The 13,808-nt window shown below is 34.9% G+C and overlaps 1 protein-coding gene across 8 annotated transcripts in view; it reads left to right on the plus strand.

Annotated features, from left to right (window-relative positions):
- The window catches only part of CEP128 (centrosomal protein 128), a 417,494-nt gene that overhangs the window by 173,650 nt on the left and 230,036 nt on the right, over nt 1-13,808 (plus strand). For 7 of the 8 annotated variants that reach the window (XM_079912854.1, XM_079912856.1, XM_079912858.1 and 4 more), the window contains one exon: nt 11,286-11,478. In XM_079912854.1, coding sequence (XP_079768980.1) covers nt 11,286-11,478 — 193 coding nt within the window. Of the gene's footprint in view, nt 1-7,138; nt 7,173-11,285; nt 11,479-13,808 lie in introns of those variants that run through there. The other variant, XM_079912861.1, reaches the window with a different exon arrangement.

Consider the following 13,808-nt stretch of genomic DNA (forward strand, 5'->3'; position numbering starts at 1 on the left):
ATTTTATGATAGTGAATAAAAAAGCTGATGTCAACTGCTCTTCAGCACAATTGCAGGAGGCTCAGTACTCTTTTGTTTAGAGAGCACATTTAATTCTGGGAGTCTGGTATTAATTATTCTCTTAAGATGCACAGAGGTGTATCTTAGGAGAATTTACATGCTTCTTTGGCTCTGAAGATCTTTTCCTTCTTGGCCTTTATCCCACTGTATTGAAACTCCCATTTACTCTTCTCCTCTTTCTTTAATCTGTAAGCGTTATGAGGGGAGACCTGTGTCTATCCTGTTCCTATTGCATCTTTAGTGCTTACCATAGGCTTGGCTAAATGCTCAATAAATATTTTTTTTAGAGAGTAATTAGCCTTGCTGCATTTTCCTACTCAGGTTACTTCCTCAGCTTAAATATCACCAATGAATAAATAACAAGCAGATTAGATTTCAGTAAATATGTCAGTTCTCAAATATTGGTTTTCTTTGATCAGTACTGTAAATTTTAAGATTATATAAATAAGAAATATACTTCCAAGTTATTTGGGGATTTTCCTATATTATCCTATTTGGTATCATCCCAAAGAGTCCCACTTTTTATAGTATCAATATAACGTGTTTCACGCGTTGACAAGCATTTGCTTTTCCCTACTGTTTTTGCATTATAACTGAAGCAGCATTAGAGATTGTGAAGTTTGACTTTCTCATTTTGTAGATGAGAAACGGGTCCTGGGAGTTTTGAGTTTTATCTAAGGACATAAAACTAGTTTCTGAGAAGGGTTTGGGAACCTGGATCTCTGAACTCTGTGCCATTGTTTTTTTCTACTGATTGTGTGACCTACACTTGAATATAAACCTTACATTTATATATTGTCTTTTTAGTGATGTGAATTTTTTAAGAACAGTTATTGTGTGAGAAGTATTAGACCTACTGTATTTAATTCTTGTTGAAGGATGCAAATGACCATCTAGTATTTTATCGTTCCAGTGTAGACATCAAAATGTGATACAAATACTCAGGTATCTTCATTCACGTGGTGGAAATATCCTTAGGTAGTATACAGGGAACACACTCAGCTTAACTGGAGGAAGCATTTTGTATTTTTTAATATGTACTATGATTATGGGTATATTTCTTCCAGATTATTTTCAAACCAAGCAGAAAAGTGGAGAAAGTATAATTGAAAATTATATTCTGAGGTTGATTTAGATTTGAACTTTGCAGCTCTGGTTTAATTCTTGTTTTGGTGATCTAGCACATTTTAAAGAATCGCCATCCTCTTTATCTCTGGTTCTTACATAAGCATTTTCTCTCAAAATTGTTTTTAGAGTTTTGGTGAAGGAAGCATAGTAGTTAAAAGCAGCAAAATTATGGTTCCTGCTATTATTGCTAACTCTGTCAACTATAATCTTTTATTTGAATTTTCTGTTTTCCTTGGTTTTTAGCTTTGAGTCACTCCTTAGTGACTTTCGGTATATTATTCCAGTGAATCTCATCAGAGGATTCTTACAGATTAAAAAGATCATTTTGATTGTTTTACTAGATACTTCAAAATATTCCCACCTAGTTGCAAGCTGTCAACTAAGAAGGTAAAAAACTACCTTATTTAGAAATTCTTTCCCTATTTTGGCTTACTTAGCGATACTTGTTGATGTAGTTAAATAAATGAGCCTATTATGTAATCTGTAAGATGCTCTTGTGAGTGGTTAATAGAATGGTGTTTGCACTGTGATTAATAGCCTTGTCAGCTAATTATTGTTTGGAATTGGTAAAGTTATTCCTATACTGTGTTCCAAGCTGTTTCTCCAAGATACTTAATGAATGATAGATAACGGGTGATTCTCTAACAGACTCTGATTCTCTTAATTGATTATTGGTTGATTAAATTTCCATAAGTTAATTTGTTTCATAGGATTAATAATATATTCTGATACTTATTCAATTCATATCAAGCATCTTAACTATAACCTATTTTTAATTTTGTATGGCAATGGAATAAAGGCTCAATAGGAATTAACTGGAGCCATAGGTCATACTGTATTAGTTTGCTAGGGCTGCCATAACAAAACTGGGTAGCTTAAACAATAGGTATTTATTTTCTCACAGCTCTGGAGCCTAGAAGTCAAAGATCACGTTGCCAGGGTTGGTTTCTGGTGAGACTTCTCCTTGCCTTGTAGACGGCCACCTCTCATGTGGGGGCTAGCGGTATGGTTGGAGAAGTTGAAGGTTAGGAGTCAGATAGTGTCTCTTCTTCTTATAAGGACACTAGCCCTATAGGATTAGGGCCCTACCCTTATGGCCTCATTTAACGTTAATTACTTCCCTAAAGGCCCTGTGTCCAAATTCAGTCACACTGAGAGTTAGGGCTTTAACATATGATTTTGAGAGGGATGTAATTCAGTCCGTAACACAGATCAAACCTGATTAATGCTTTGTTGCAAATAATTTTTTGTTATTGTTTTGTTTTTATCAGAACCAGTAGGATTATTGTTATGACAAAACAGAATTGTTTTTTTATTATCATCTCTTAGCAACGGTAGTGAACACGGGCCAAAGACTGGGATGGAATAAGGAAAGCATTATGAAAAAGAAATGTGAAGGTATTTTCTAAATTTGCCATTAAATCATTGGGAAAGAACAGATTAAACCAGATGATTGAAGCTGGTGATCCCCAGGAACTCATTTTGTTTGGACCACATGAGTTTAAAAAAATTGATTTGGTAATGAACATTTTAGAAAATTCAATTAAGTGTATTATTGCAACATGAAATTGTTTTCCTTTTGAGATATCAGAGGATCTGATAACACTAGGGTTTCATTCCGTTGTGGTAGAAAACAGAGTTAAGAAGAAGAACCATGGACATGACACCACATTAGATGTGGTGCCCTTCTTGCCTTTCTTTTTTGTGGTTGCATTTTTATATTCGAAATTGATAATGTTCAGATCCTAAATGTGTTACTTTTGACTGTTCATTAAGCTTTCTTAATATAGTTAGCTATCGTTTGACATAATCACCATCATTTTCTGTTGACTCCCAATATGGAAGAAAAGTATTACTTGATGTTATCTTTAGGTTTGCACATTATTTTTTTTGAAGTTGATTGAAGAGAAGTGGATTTATCTCTTGTATCCATGCGTGGTTCAAAATGGTAAATAGTAACATAGTAGCCTGAATTGAACTTTTCAAGAAAAACAAAAGAGAACATATTTTCTGTGTACTTTTACAGATGTTTCCTATCTGGCACCTTTAGCATGTACATTTGATGTCTCTGATGTAAACCAATGAAATTAACTCCTATAATATTATCTAATAGGGACTTGATCCTAGAACATGTTGGTCTTCCTGTAAATAAGAGGTTGAATAATCTGACTCCTTTTACTCTTTCCTCACAAGGATTTTTATGGTCAGCTGTGAACCTCATACCTTTTATCAATCCATATTTGATTTTTTTTAAGTGCATTCCTTCTGGTTAATCTGTTTCAGATTTCATGTTGCATGTATGTATTTCTTCTGTATGTCAAGGTTATTTCATTTACTTGTCTCCAACATATTAATACATCAATTTATATTCTAATACCTAGCCATCTGTGATAATATTAATTATCTGATTTTAGACTAATCCTGAGGGGATTAGCATCTGAAAGCTGCTGTTTAGGACCATGCCTACATGGCATAGAGTTATCAGGGCTTTTGTATGTACATCCTGTCAGCCCTTCTTCTTTGTGATTGTATTTTTCATAATTCAAATTGATAGTGTTCAGGTCCTAAATGTGTTACTTTTGAATATTAATTAAACTTTCTTAATATATTAAAACTAAAAGAACTTTGGATTTTTTCTGTTTTCAAGATACCATTCTCTTTTTCTATTTTATTACTTAGATGCAAGGTGCTATGTCTTTCCAAAAAAAATTAACAGCATCTAATTGTTCATTTAATTACATGTGTCAGGGCCTCATGATCTGCAAAACTAGCTGTAATGTGCGTGTGGGTGTGTGTGCGCATCCACGTATGTTGGTTGTTTTGGAAACTCCCTAGGAGATTTTAATCGAAGAATATTATTATAAAATTCTTGAAAAATGTGTTGAGGGTTTATTATATTAAATTCTTTAACATACAAGAATAAAGATGTGTGTATGTTTGAGGTGCCAAATAAACAGCGAAAAGACTTTGTTGAAAATATATCTTTTCCAGAAAGTATACATCTAACCTTTCCCTTATTTCCTTGCATCATACCAATAATAATATGATAGTCACCGGGGCTTTTCATTTTATTTATTTTTCTTGAGGAGCTGGCAAAGATTGATGAGGTTAATAGAAGGTGTGATCTACAGATTCAGATTGTAGTTTTAATATAGAAGCAGTGATAGCATAGGCTTTTCCTTATTTTTCCTAGTTAATATCAATTAATAAATTAATGACTTAAGTAATAATGTTTTAGAATCATTTTCCAATGACCCGTATCAAACTTACTGAATAATTGTCTAGAATAATTTTTATTATTTAGTGCATTGAATACATTCTCATTTTGGAGATTGTAACTAACTGTACACACACACATATAGCCATATAATCTTAGTTAAAGAATTTTTTTAAAAAATGTAAATTGTAACAGCAGTAACCTAAAATGTGAGGGGGAAGAGAAGTAAAAGTGTAAAGTTTATGAATTCTATTGAAGTTAAGTTGTTATCAGTTTAAAATAGGGTGATACACATTTAAGATATTTTATGTCAGCCTCATGGTAACCACAAGGGGAAATCCTATAATAATTACATAAAACAACATGATAAAGAAGTCAAAGCCTACTGATACCAGAAGACAACAAAACACACGCAAAAAAGACAGCAGGATAAGAATCAAAGAACAAGGAACCTACAAAACATCTAGGAAACAATTAACAAAGTGACAATAGTAAGCCCTTACCTATCAATAATTACTTTAAATGTAAATGGATTAAATTCTCTAATTAAAAGACATAGAATAGCCAAATGGATAGGAAAAAACAAGATCCAGAAATATGCTGCCTATTAAAGACTTACTTTAGCCTTAAAGGTACACATAGATTGAAAGTGAAGTGATGGTAAAAGACATTTCAGGCAAATGGTAACCCAACCCCCCCCCCCCAAAAAAAAAGAGAAAACGAAAAAAGCAAGGGTAGCTCTAGTTATATCAGACAAAATAGACTTAAACAAAAAATGATAAAAAGAGACAAAGAAGGTCATTATAATGGAATCAATACAAGAAGAGAGAACAATTGTAGATATGTGCCCAATGTTGGAGCACCTAAATATTTAAAGGAAAAACTAACATAGCTAAATGGAGAAATAAACAGTAACAAATATAGCAATATTGAGAATGAAATTTCGATATTTACACTCATCTTTTGTAGGTATAAAGGCATAATCACCATAAACAGTTTGGTGTTCATGCTTTCAGTCCTATTTTGATCTAGTGGGCTGAGCTGCAGTTATTTTTGACAAAAATGTATATTTTTAGATATACCTGTCCCTTCCTTTTGAGTCTTTGACATTGAGGGTATCCACCTTGTTGTAGTATTTTCTTCCTTTGGGGTTCTATCGCCCCAGACTCTTGTATTTTCCTCCCGACTTTCTATCTACATCTCCATTTTATTTTGAAATTCTCTTGTGTTTATCTCTTCTAAACCCTCTTCTATTTTCTCTGTGGATATTCTTTATGAGCTATTTTATCTCTTCCTATGCCATTAACTTCCTTTAGGCTGTTGATTCTTTAGTTTGTATCTCTTGGCCATATCTCTTGAGCTTTAGAGCTATATATATATAATTAGATATCCAATTAGTCGTCTATGCTTCTGTATCTTTTGTTCCTAACAACTTCTATATGTTTCATCCTAATGTTAACTTCTTAACCCCTAAATCATTGCTTCTTCTAGGTTTCCTGTTTCAGTTTAAGCTAAAAATTGGCCATCAATACTGATTCCTTTCTCTTCCTTACCCCCCTCACATTTAAGTCCAAATACATACATTTTGGCTCAACCCCTACCATTTTCACTTGTTTGGAATATTGTAACAGCCTCCTGACTTCCAGCCTCCGATATTTGCTCCACTCTACTTAGAGAGTATGCTTTCTAAAGAGCAGTCCAATTCACATCCTTGTCTCTCATATTGTGGTTAGATGGGGATGATGGTATATCCCTCACCCTCACCGTGTTTTCTTCCTAAATGCATAGTGGAATGTTACAGTAGAAAGTGCTCCTTTAATCTGGCAGAATTGACCATGTTTTCTGTGCTATGGAAGTTTTTTTCTCTTTTTCTATTTGCAATAGTATTTCAAGGTGGATATTGGGAAATGAAGCAGACTTAATTAAATTTCTGTAGTCATAATTGGAAGTTCACATCCTAATTTAAGTTGAGGACTTCCTGTATTTATCTAGTGACATATGGACAAGACAGAGGCCTAAAAATTGTATAGCAAGTACTAAAGCCAGGTCAGCCAGATCTCATCTCGCAGGGAGGTTTAATTTTAGCTTTGTTGATCTATCCCCTTTTACTTTCCCCTTCCTTCCTTCCTTCCTCCCTCCCTCCCTCCCTTCCTCCCTTCCTCCCTTCCTCCCTTCCTTCCTCCCTCCCTCCCTCCCTCCCTCTCTTTTGTTACATAACAGCTAAGTTGAGATATAATTCATGTACCATACATTTGACCTATTTAGAGTTACCATTCAGTAGTTTTTAGTATATTCACAGAGATGTGCAGCCATCACTACATGAATTTTAGGACATTTTTATCACCCCAAAAAGACAATCTGGACTATTAGCCATCACATCCTTATCTGCCCATCCCACCCTCCCTGTAGCACTAGTCAACAAGTAATCTGCTTTTATCTCTATAGATTTGTCTGTTCTGGACATTTGCTATGAATGGAATCATAAAATATGCAATCCTTTATGATTGACTTCTTTCATTTAGTAGAATATTATCAAGGTTCATCTGTGTTGTAGTATGTATCATTACTTTACTTCTTCTTGCTAAATAACTGTCCATTGTATGGATATACCACATTCATTTACCAGTTGATGTTCATTTCTATTATTTTTATTTCTTGCCTGTCATGAATAGTGCTGCTATGAACATTTGAGTACAAGTTTTTTGTGTGAATGTGTGTTTTCATTTCTCATAGGTACATACCTAGGAGAGAATTGCTGAGTTATACGGTAATTATGTTTAAGCTTTTGAAGAAAGTCCAGATTGTTTTTCCAAGGTGACTACACCATTGTACATTCCTATTGTTGGTATATGAGAATTTTAATTTCTCTGTATATACACTAACAGTTGTTATCATCTGGGGTTTTTTTGATTATAGCTATCCTGCTGGATGTGAAATGGAATTCTATTGTGGTTTTGATTTGCATTTCCCTGATGGCTAGTGATGTTGAGCATCTTTTCATGTGGTTATTGGCCATTCATATATCTTCTTTGGAGAAATGTCTATTTTGATCTTTTGCTCAATTTGTTATCTTTTAATTTATTATTTGAGTTCTTTACATATCCTAGGATACAAGTCCTTTCTCAGATATGTGATCTATAAGTATTCTCTCCTGTTTAGTGAGTTGTCTTTTCACTTTGTTACTTGTGACCATTGAAGCATAATATTTTACATTTTGATTAAGTTCAGCTTATCAGCTTTTTTCTTTGGTTGCTTGTGCTTTTGGTGTAATGTCTAAGAAATGATTGCCAAACCAGAGTCACAAAGACTTTTCCCTGTTTTCTTCTAGGAGTCGTATATTTTTATTTATTTATTTTTAAATTATTTATTTATTTATTTATTTTATTTTATTTTGTAGCCATATTTTTAGCAATTACATTTAGGTCTTTGATCCATTTTGAGTTAATTTTTTTATGTGGTATGAGGTATGGGTTCAACTCTATTCTTTTACATGTGGTCTTTGATCCATTTTGAGTTAATTTTTTTATGTGGTATGAGGTATGGGTTCAACTCTATTCTTTTACATGTGACTATTCAGTTGTCCCAGCACCACTGGTTGAATAGACTATTCTTTCCTCATCAGATTGTTTTGGCACTCTTGTTGAAAGTCAGTTGACTGTATATGTATAGTTTTATTTTTGGACTCTCAATTCTATTTCATTGATCTATATGTCTATCCTATGCCAGTACCACACTGTTTTGATTACAGTAGCTCTGTAGTAAGCTTTGAAATGGGTAAGAGTGAGTCCTCCAACTTTGTCCTTATTTTTCAACACTTTATTTGGCTATTCTGGGTCCCTTGAATGTCCATATGAAATTTAGGATCAACTTGTCAATTTCTCCAAAAAACCAGCTGGGATTTTGATTGGAATTGCATTGAATCTGTAGGATGTTTGGGGAGTATTTTTGTCTAAACTATATTAAGTCTTCTGATCTTTGTACATGGGATATGGTCCCATTTATTTAGGTATTTAAAAGTTTTTTTCAGCAGTGTTTTGTAGAGTTATTTTTCTTTCAGATATTTTCAGAGTGTGTTTTGCAGTTCTTTTTAAAGGTGTATTATTAAGTATATTATCCTTTTGATGCTATTGTACATACAGTTGACTTTTAACTTTATTTTTGGATTGATCATTCAAGTATATAGAGATACAATTGATTTATGTATATTGACCTTATATACTACAACATTGCTGAACTATTTTATTCTAATATGTTTTTAGTGAAATCATTAGGATTTTCTTATACAGGGGCATGTTATCTGCAAAAAAGATGCAAATATGTTTACTTCTTTTTTTTTAATGTGGATATATTTTGTTACATTTTCTTGAAAAATTGCCCTGCCATGACCTCGTAATACAGTGTTGAATAGAAGTGGTGAGAGCAGATATTCTTTTCTTGTTTCTGATCTTAGGGAGAAAGCATTGTCTTTTTCCATTAAGTATGATAGTAGTTGTGGGGTTTTTATAAATGTCTTTTATCAGGTTGAGAAAGTTCCCTTCTATTCCTAGCTTGTTGAGTGTCTCCATCGTGAATGGGTGTTGAATTTCATCATATGATTTCTCTGCACCTTTTGATATGATCATGTGGCTTTATGTCCCTAATTCTTACTAATATGGCATATTACATTAATTAATTTTCAGATATTAGTGCAGCCTTGCATTCTTGGGATAAATCCTACTTGATTATGCTGTAAAAACCTTTTTATATGTTTCTGGATTCTGGTTGCTAGTATTTTGTTGAAGATTTTAAAAAATATCTATTCATAAGTTATATTCATAACTGAAGCCTTATAAACAATCTGGGGAAATTACAGTTGAGACTTCAGTGTTCTTAGCTGGCTTTGTCTGCAGTAGAGTGACCACCCTATTAGTGGAGAGTTGGTGGAGGAGGGAGTTCCCAGTATTTCTGTTGCAGTTACCAAGAATTTAGCTTGTGCAAATCAGAGCTGTGAAGATGAAAACTCCTAGTGGTCTGCCCTTCCTGTGAAATACCTACTATTATGATGTTTCTGCTTACAACATTTTTGACTCCAGAAGTTTGAGTTTTCCACATCAAGTAATTTTTCAATTTTTTGCATTCACCAACTGGGTGCCCTACAACCTAATTACAGCTCTGACACTAACTACCCAGAGTTAGTGCAGATCCTGCAGTTTAAGGTCTCAGTCCCACAAGACTCCCCCTCCCCCACCTTCAGATGCCAGTCACAGGTATTGAGTCCCTAGGTTGCCTACACTTCTATCTGAGCTGGCTTCAAATTGGGGTTCCCATAGTTCATTAATTTGCTATAATGGCTCACAGATTTCAGGGAAATACTTGATTTACTATTATTACTTTATTATAAAGGATGCATATGAACAGCCAGCCGTATGAAGAGGTATATAGGGCAAGGTCCCAAAGGGTCCTTAGTACTGGAACTTCTGTCTCTGGAATTTTGGGTGCATCACCCTTTTGGCATGTGGATGTATTCACCAACCTGGAAGCTCATCGTATCTCATTGTTCAGGAGTCTTTATAGAGTTTAATCTTCAGTCCTCCCCTGCCTGTCCCCCACCCCCCTTCTTAGAGGTTGATGAGTAGGATTGTAAGTTTCAACTCTCTAATGATCAGCCCCTTACGGAGGCTATCTGGGGGCCCCACCCTAAGCCACCTCATTAACATAAGCTCTAGTCTGATCAAAAGTGCTTTGTTATTAATAAATCATGCCTTTATAAGCATGATTTCCATTTTTCTTCACCCAACATATTATACATTTGTTACCTTACAATATAAGTGTATAATTTATGCATAATTTGACTAATGACAGTATTTTGTTCTATGTCACCATCTGTTAGACCTTCTGACCAAAGGAACTGCCTTTTTTTTCATTTCTGGGGATGTTTGAAAGCTGATGTATGTGGGGAGACCCCGGTCTAAGGGCCATATCCCAGTTCTGCTTCATCATAGGCTAATTCTATCACAGCTACTTTTAATATACTGGGGCATGTCCTAAGAACCTTCTAGACTTCTAGAGGCCTAAAACATTCTTGCTTATGGATTCATGCTATTCAGGGAAATTGTCCCTTTGCTTAATCTCATTTTCCCTTCTAGTTCATGACTTCCCCTATTTTGCTTCTTTGAGGTGAAGACTGTTTAGATTATTTAAAATCAACTAGAAATTGGATGATAGTCTCACTTGGGAAGGTCCTAAGACCCGACTGAAATTCTGTTCTATTGAAGGTGGAAGAAAGATTTCTTTTCTCATCCCTGTTTTAAATATCTAAGTATTAGAGTTGGTGAGGTTAGAATCCATGGAAAAGAGAGTTGCTTTGATTGAATTTCCTAGTTTTAAATGTGGAAAAATGCAGACTTTATCTGCCTCATGCCATACAGAATCTCTCTCTACCTGATTAGCTGGACCCTTGGGGATATGCATTTTTAGAAACAAAACTAGGAATTTTATCTTATTTTTTAATCTCTAAAATTCCCTTCATAACCAGTTTCTAGGTCTATTATGGGGTGTTTTGGATCTTCAAATGCTTGTACCAGACTGCTTTATATATCAAATTAGGGGGTTAATTGTATTACACCTGGAAGTTTAGGAGGCCAAACTTTTCTGTAGTACTGCCTTTCCAAAGATGATAGAGTATACCAAATATTTTATAAAAATCCAAGGAAATCATTTCTGCACCAACTTTTAACTGATACAAACCATTATGCAAATTAAAACATTATGGGTATTTTAAAATTTTGCTTAAATTTGTTGGTTATTGTCTAAATTCAGATTATCATGACTTTCTCATGTTTTGGAATGCTACTGTTTTCTAGATTTTTTAAAAAATTAGATATAACTGTCATATTTTTAGACTAAACTTCAATGGCTCTGTGAGGAACTGAGAGAGAGAGAAAACAGAGAGAAAAGTCTACGGCACCAGCTGATGTTGTGCAGACAACAACTCGGGAACATGACTGAAAACAAGGAGGCTGAGCTTCAGTGTCTCTTTGAACAGATAGAAAGACAGGAGCAGCTTCTGGAAGAAATACATCGGGAGAAGAGAGGTGTGTTAACTGCTCTTACTCTTTTATTTTTCTTTGTTTATATTTGTGGAATCTTATGTTTGGGAAAAAAATTCCGTTTCTCTTGGCTCTGGTTTGAACTACAGAATTTCCAAATTCGTCTCCTTTCCTTGTCTCTTGTCTCCTTATCTTCATTTCTGGGTCTAGAAGAGAAAACTGTTTCTCCTTGAGAATTTCTCCTTCAGCTACTGTATCCCTCCTGTGTACATAGATAGCATTTGTGTCTGTTGGCCATTTGCAAGTGCTAATTTGCTAAGACATGCTTGTTCTTCCCTGGTAAAATGCCAAAATTTATATTTTACTTCAGTAAAATACCCATTAATTCATTCAACAGATATATACTTTGTGTCTATTTTGTCTTCGGTACTATTATAGGTGCTAAGGATATTATCAGTAAATGAGAAAAAAAATCCTACTCTTCCTTTTTTTTTTTTGGTTGCGTTGGGTGGCCTTCGTTGCTGCGTGTGGGCTTTCTCCAGTTGCGGCGAGCAGGGGCTACTCTTCGTTGTGGTGCGTGGGCTTCTCATTGCGGGGGCTTCTATTATTGCGGAGCACGGGCTCTAGGCGTGCAGGCTTCAGTTGTAGCACGCGGGCCCTAGACCACGTGGGCTTCAGTAGTTGTGGTGCACGCACTTCAGTAGTTGTGGCGTGTGGACTCAGTAGCTGTGGCTCACAGGCTCTAGAGCACAGGCTCAGTAGTTGTGACTCACGGGGTTAGTTGCTCCATGGCATGTGGGATATTCCTGGACCAGGGGTTGAACCTGTGTCCCCTGCATTGGCAGGCAGATTATTAACCACTGCGCCACCAGGAAAGTCCCCAAAATCCTACTCTCGTTTACTTTACATTATATTGAGTGGGGTGACAAAATAAATGTGATAAATGAGTAAATTATGTAATATATGAGGTTATAAGCACGTTGTTGAAAGCAGTAGAGTAAGGGAAGGAGAGTTTGGGAGAGCACGGCACAGGGTTTAATATGTAGGCAATACTTAACTTCAAAAGTTAGACAAGAGTCATGGAAAATTACCTTTCTGTTTGGTTCTACTAGGGATGGATATAATGGGAAGAAGAAAAATAGCATCAGGTATAGGAATCCTATGTGTATCTTATGTTGTGTTGGCCTTAGGCTTTTTTTTAATATATAAATTTATTTATTTATGTATTTATTTTGGCTGTGTTGGGTCTTCATTGCTGCACGCAGACTTTCTCTAGTTGTGGTGAGCAGGGGCTACTCATTGTTGTGGTGCATGGGCTTCTCATTGCGGTGGCTTCTTTTGTTGTGGCCACAGGCTTTAGGGTGTGCAGGCTTCAGTAGTTGCAGCATGCGAGCTCAGTAGTTGTGGCTTGTGGGCTTTAGAGCACAGGTTCAGTAGCTGTGGCTCACAGACTTTGTTGCTCCGCAGCATGTGGGATCTTCCCGGACCAGGGATTGAACTCGTGTCCCCTGCGTTGGCAGGTGGATTCTTAACCACTGCGCCACCAGGGAAGTCCAAGGCTTTTTCTCTTGCTGAACTTTATTAAGAACCAGAAAGAGGAGTCATATAGTGTCCCACTAAGAAAAACTAAACATTAACATATGATAATTCTTTTTAAAATAATTTTTTTGTTTTTTATTTTAGTGATCAGGATTATTATCTCTACACATACCACTTAAAAATTGTTTATTACTGTCCTGCAGTGATTCTCAAATTTTGGTATCAGAATCACTTTACATTCTTAAAATTTTTCAGAACTCAAAGATCTTTTATTAATGTACATGTGTATATCAATATATATCATATTAAAAATTAAAACTGGGTATTTGAAAATATTTATACCTTTAAGATAATAATTATAAATCCATTCATACTAACATAAAAATCAATGAAATTTAACTGTTTTTCAATACAAAAAAATTAAAGAGTGACTTTGTTTTTTGAACGTTTGGAAATATCTTTAATTGCTGTCTTAAAAGAAGATGGCTGCATTTTCAGTTTTGCTTCTTCATCTAATCTGTTGTTATATTACCTGTCATGTAATGCCTGAAGAAACTGCATTTTACATTCATGAGAAATTGAATGTGGAAAAGACAAGTAACATTTTAGTATTATAATTAAGGGGTCTTGGATGGTGCCCAAACACCCTTTGAGAATTGCTGGTCTAGTGTAATTGAAAGATGTAAATTGTGCCAATAGTAAAAGTTAGGGATGCCCTTTAATTTTTTTTTTAAAGACAGTACAGTAGAATCTGTAATGGAACTTATAGATAAAACACTGTATGATCTCTGTACATGTTATATGTCATAGCCTATCCACTAATTAACACTAGATTA

This window comes from Stenella coeruleoalba (assembly GCF_951394435.1).
Source record: "Stenella coeruleoalba genome assembly, chromosome: 2".
Lineage (NCBI taxonomy): Eukaryota > Metazoa > Chordata > Mammalia > Artiodactyla > Delphinidae > Stenella > Stenella coeruleoalba.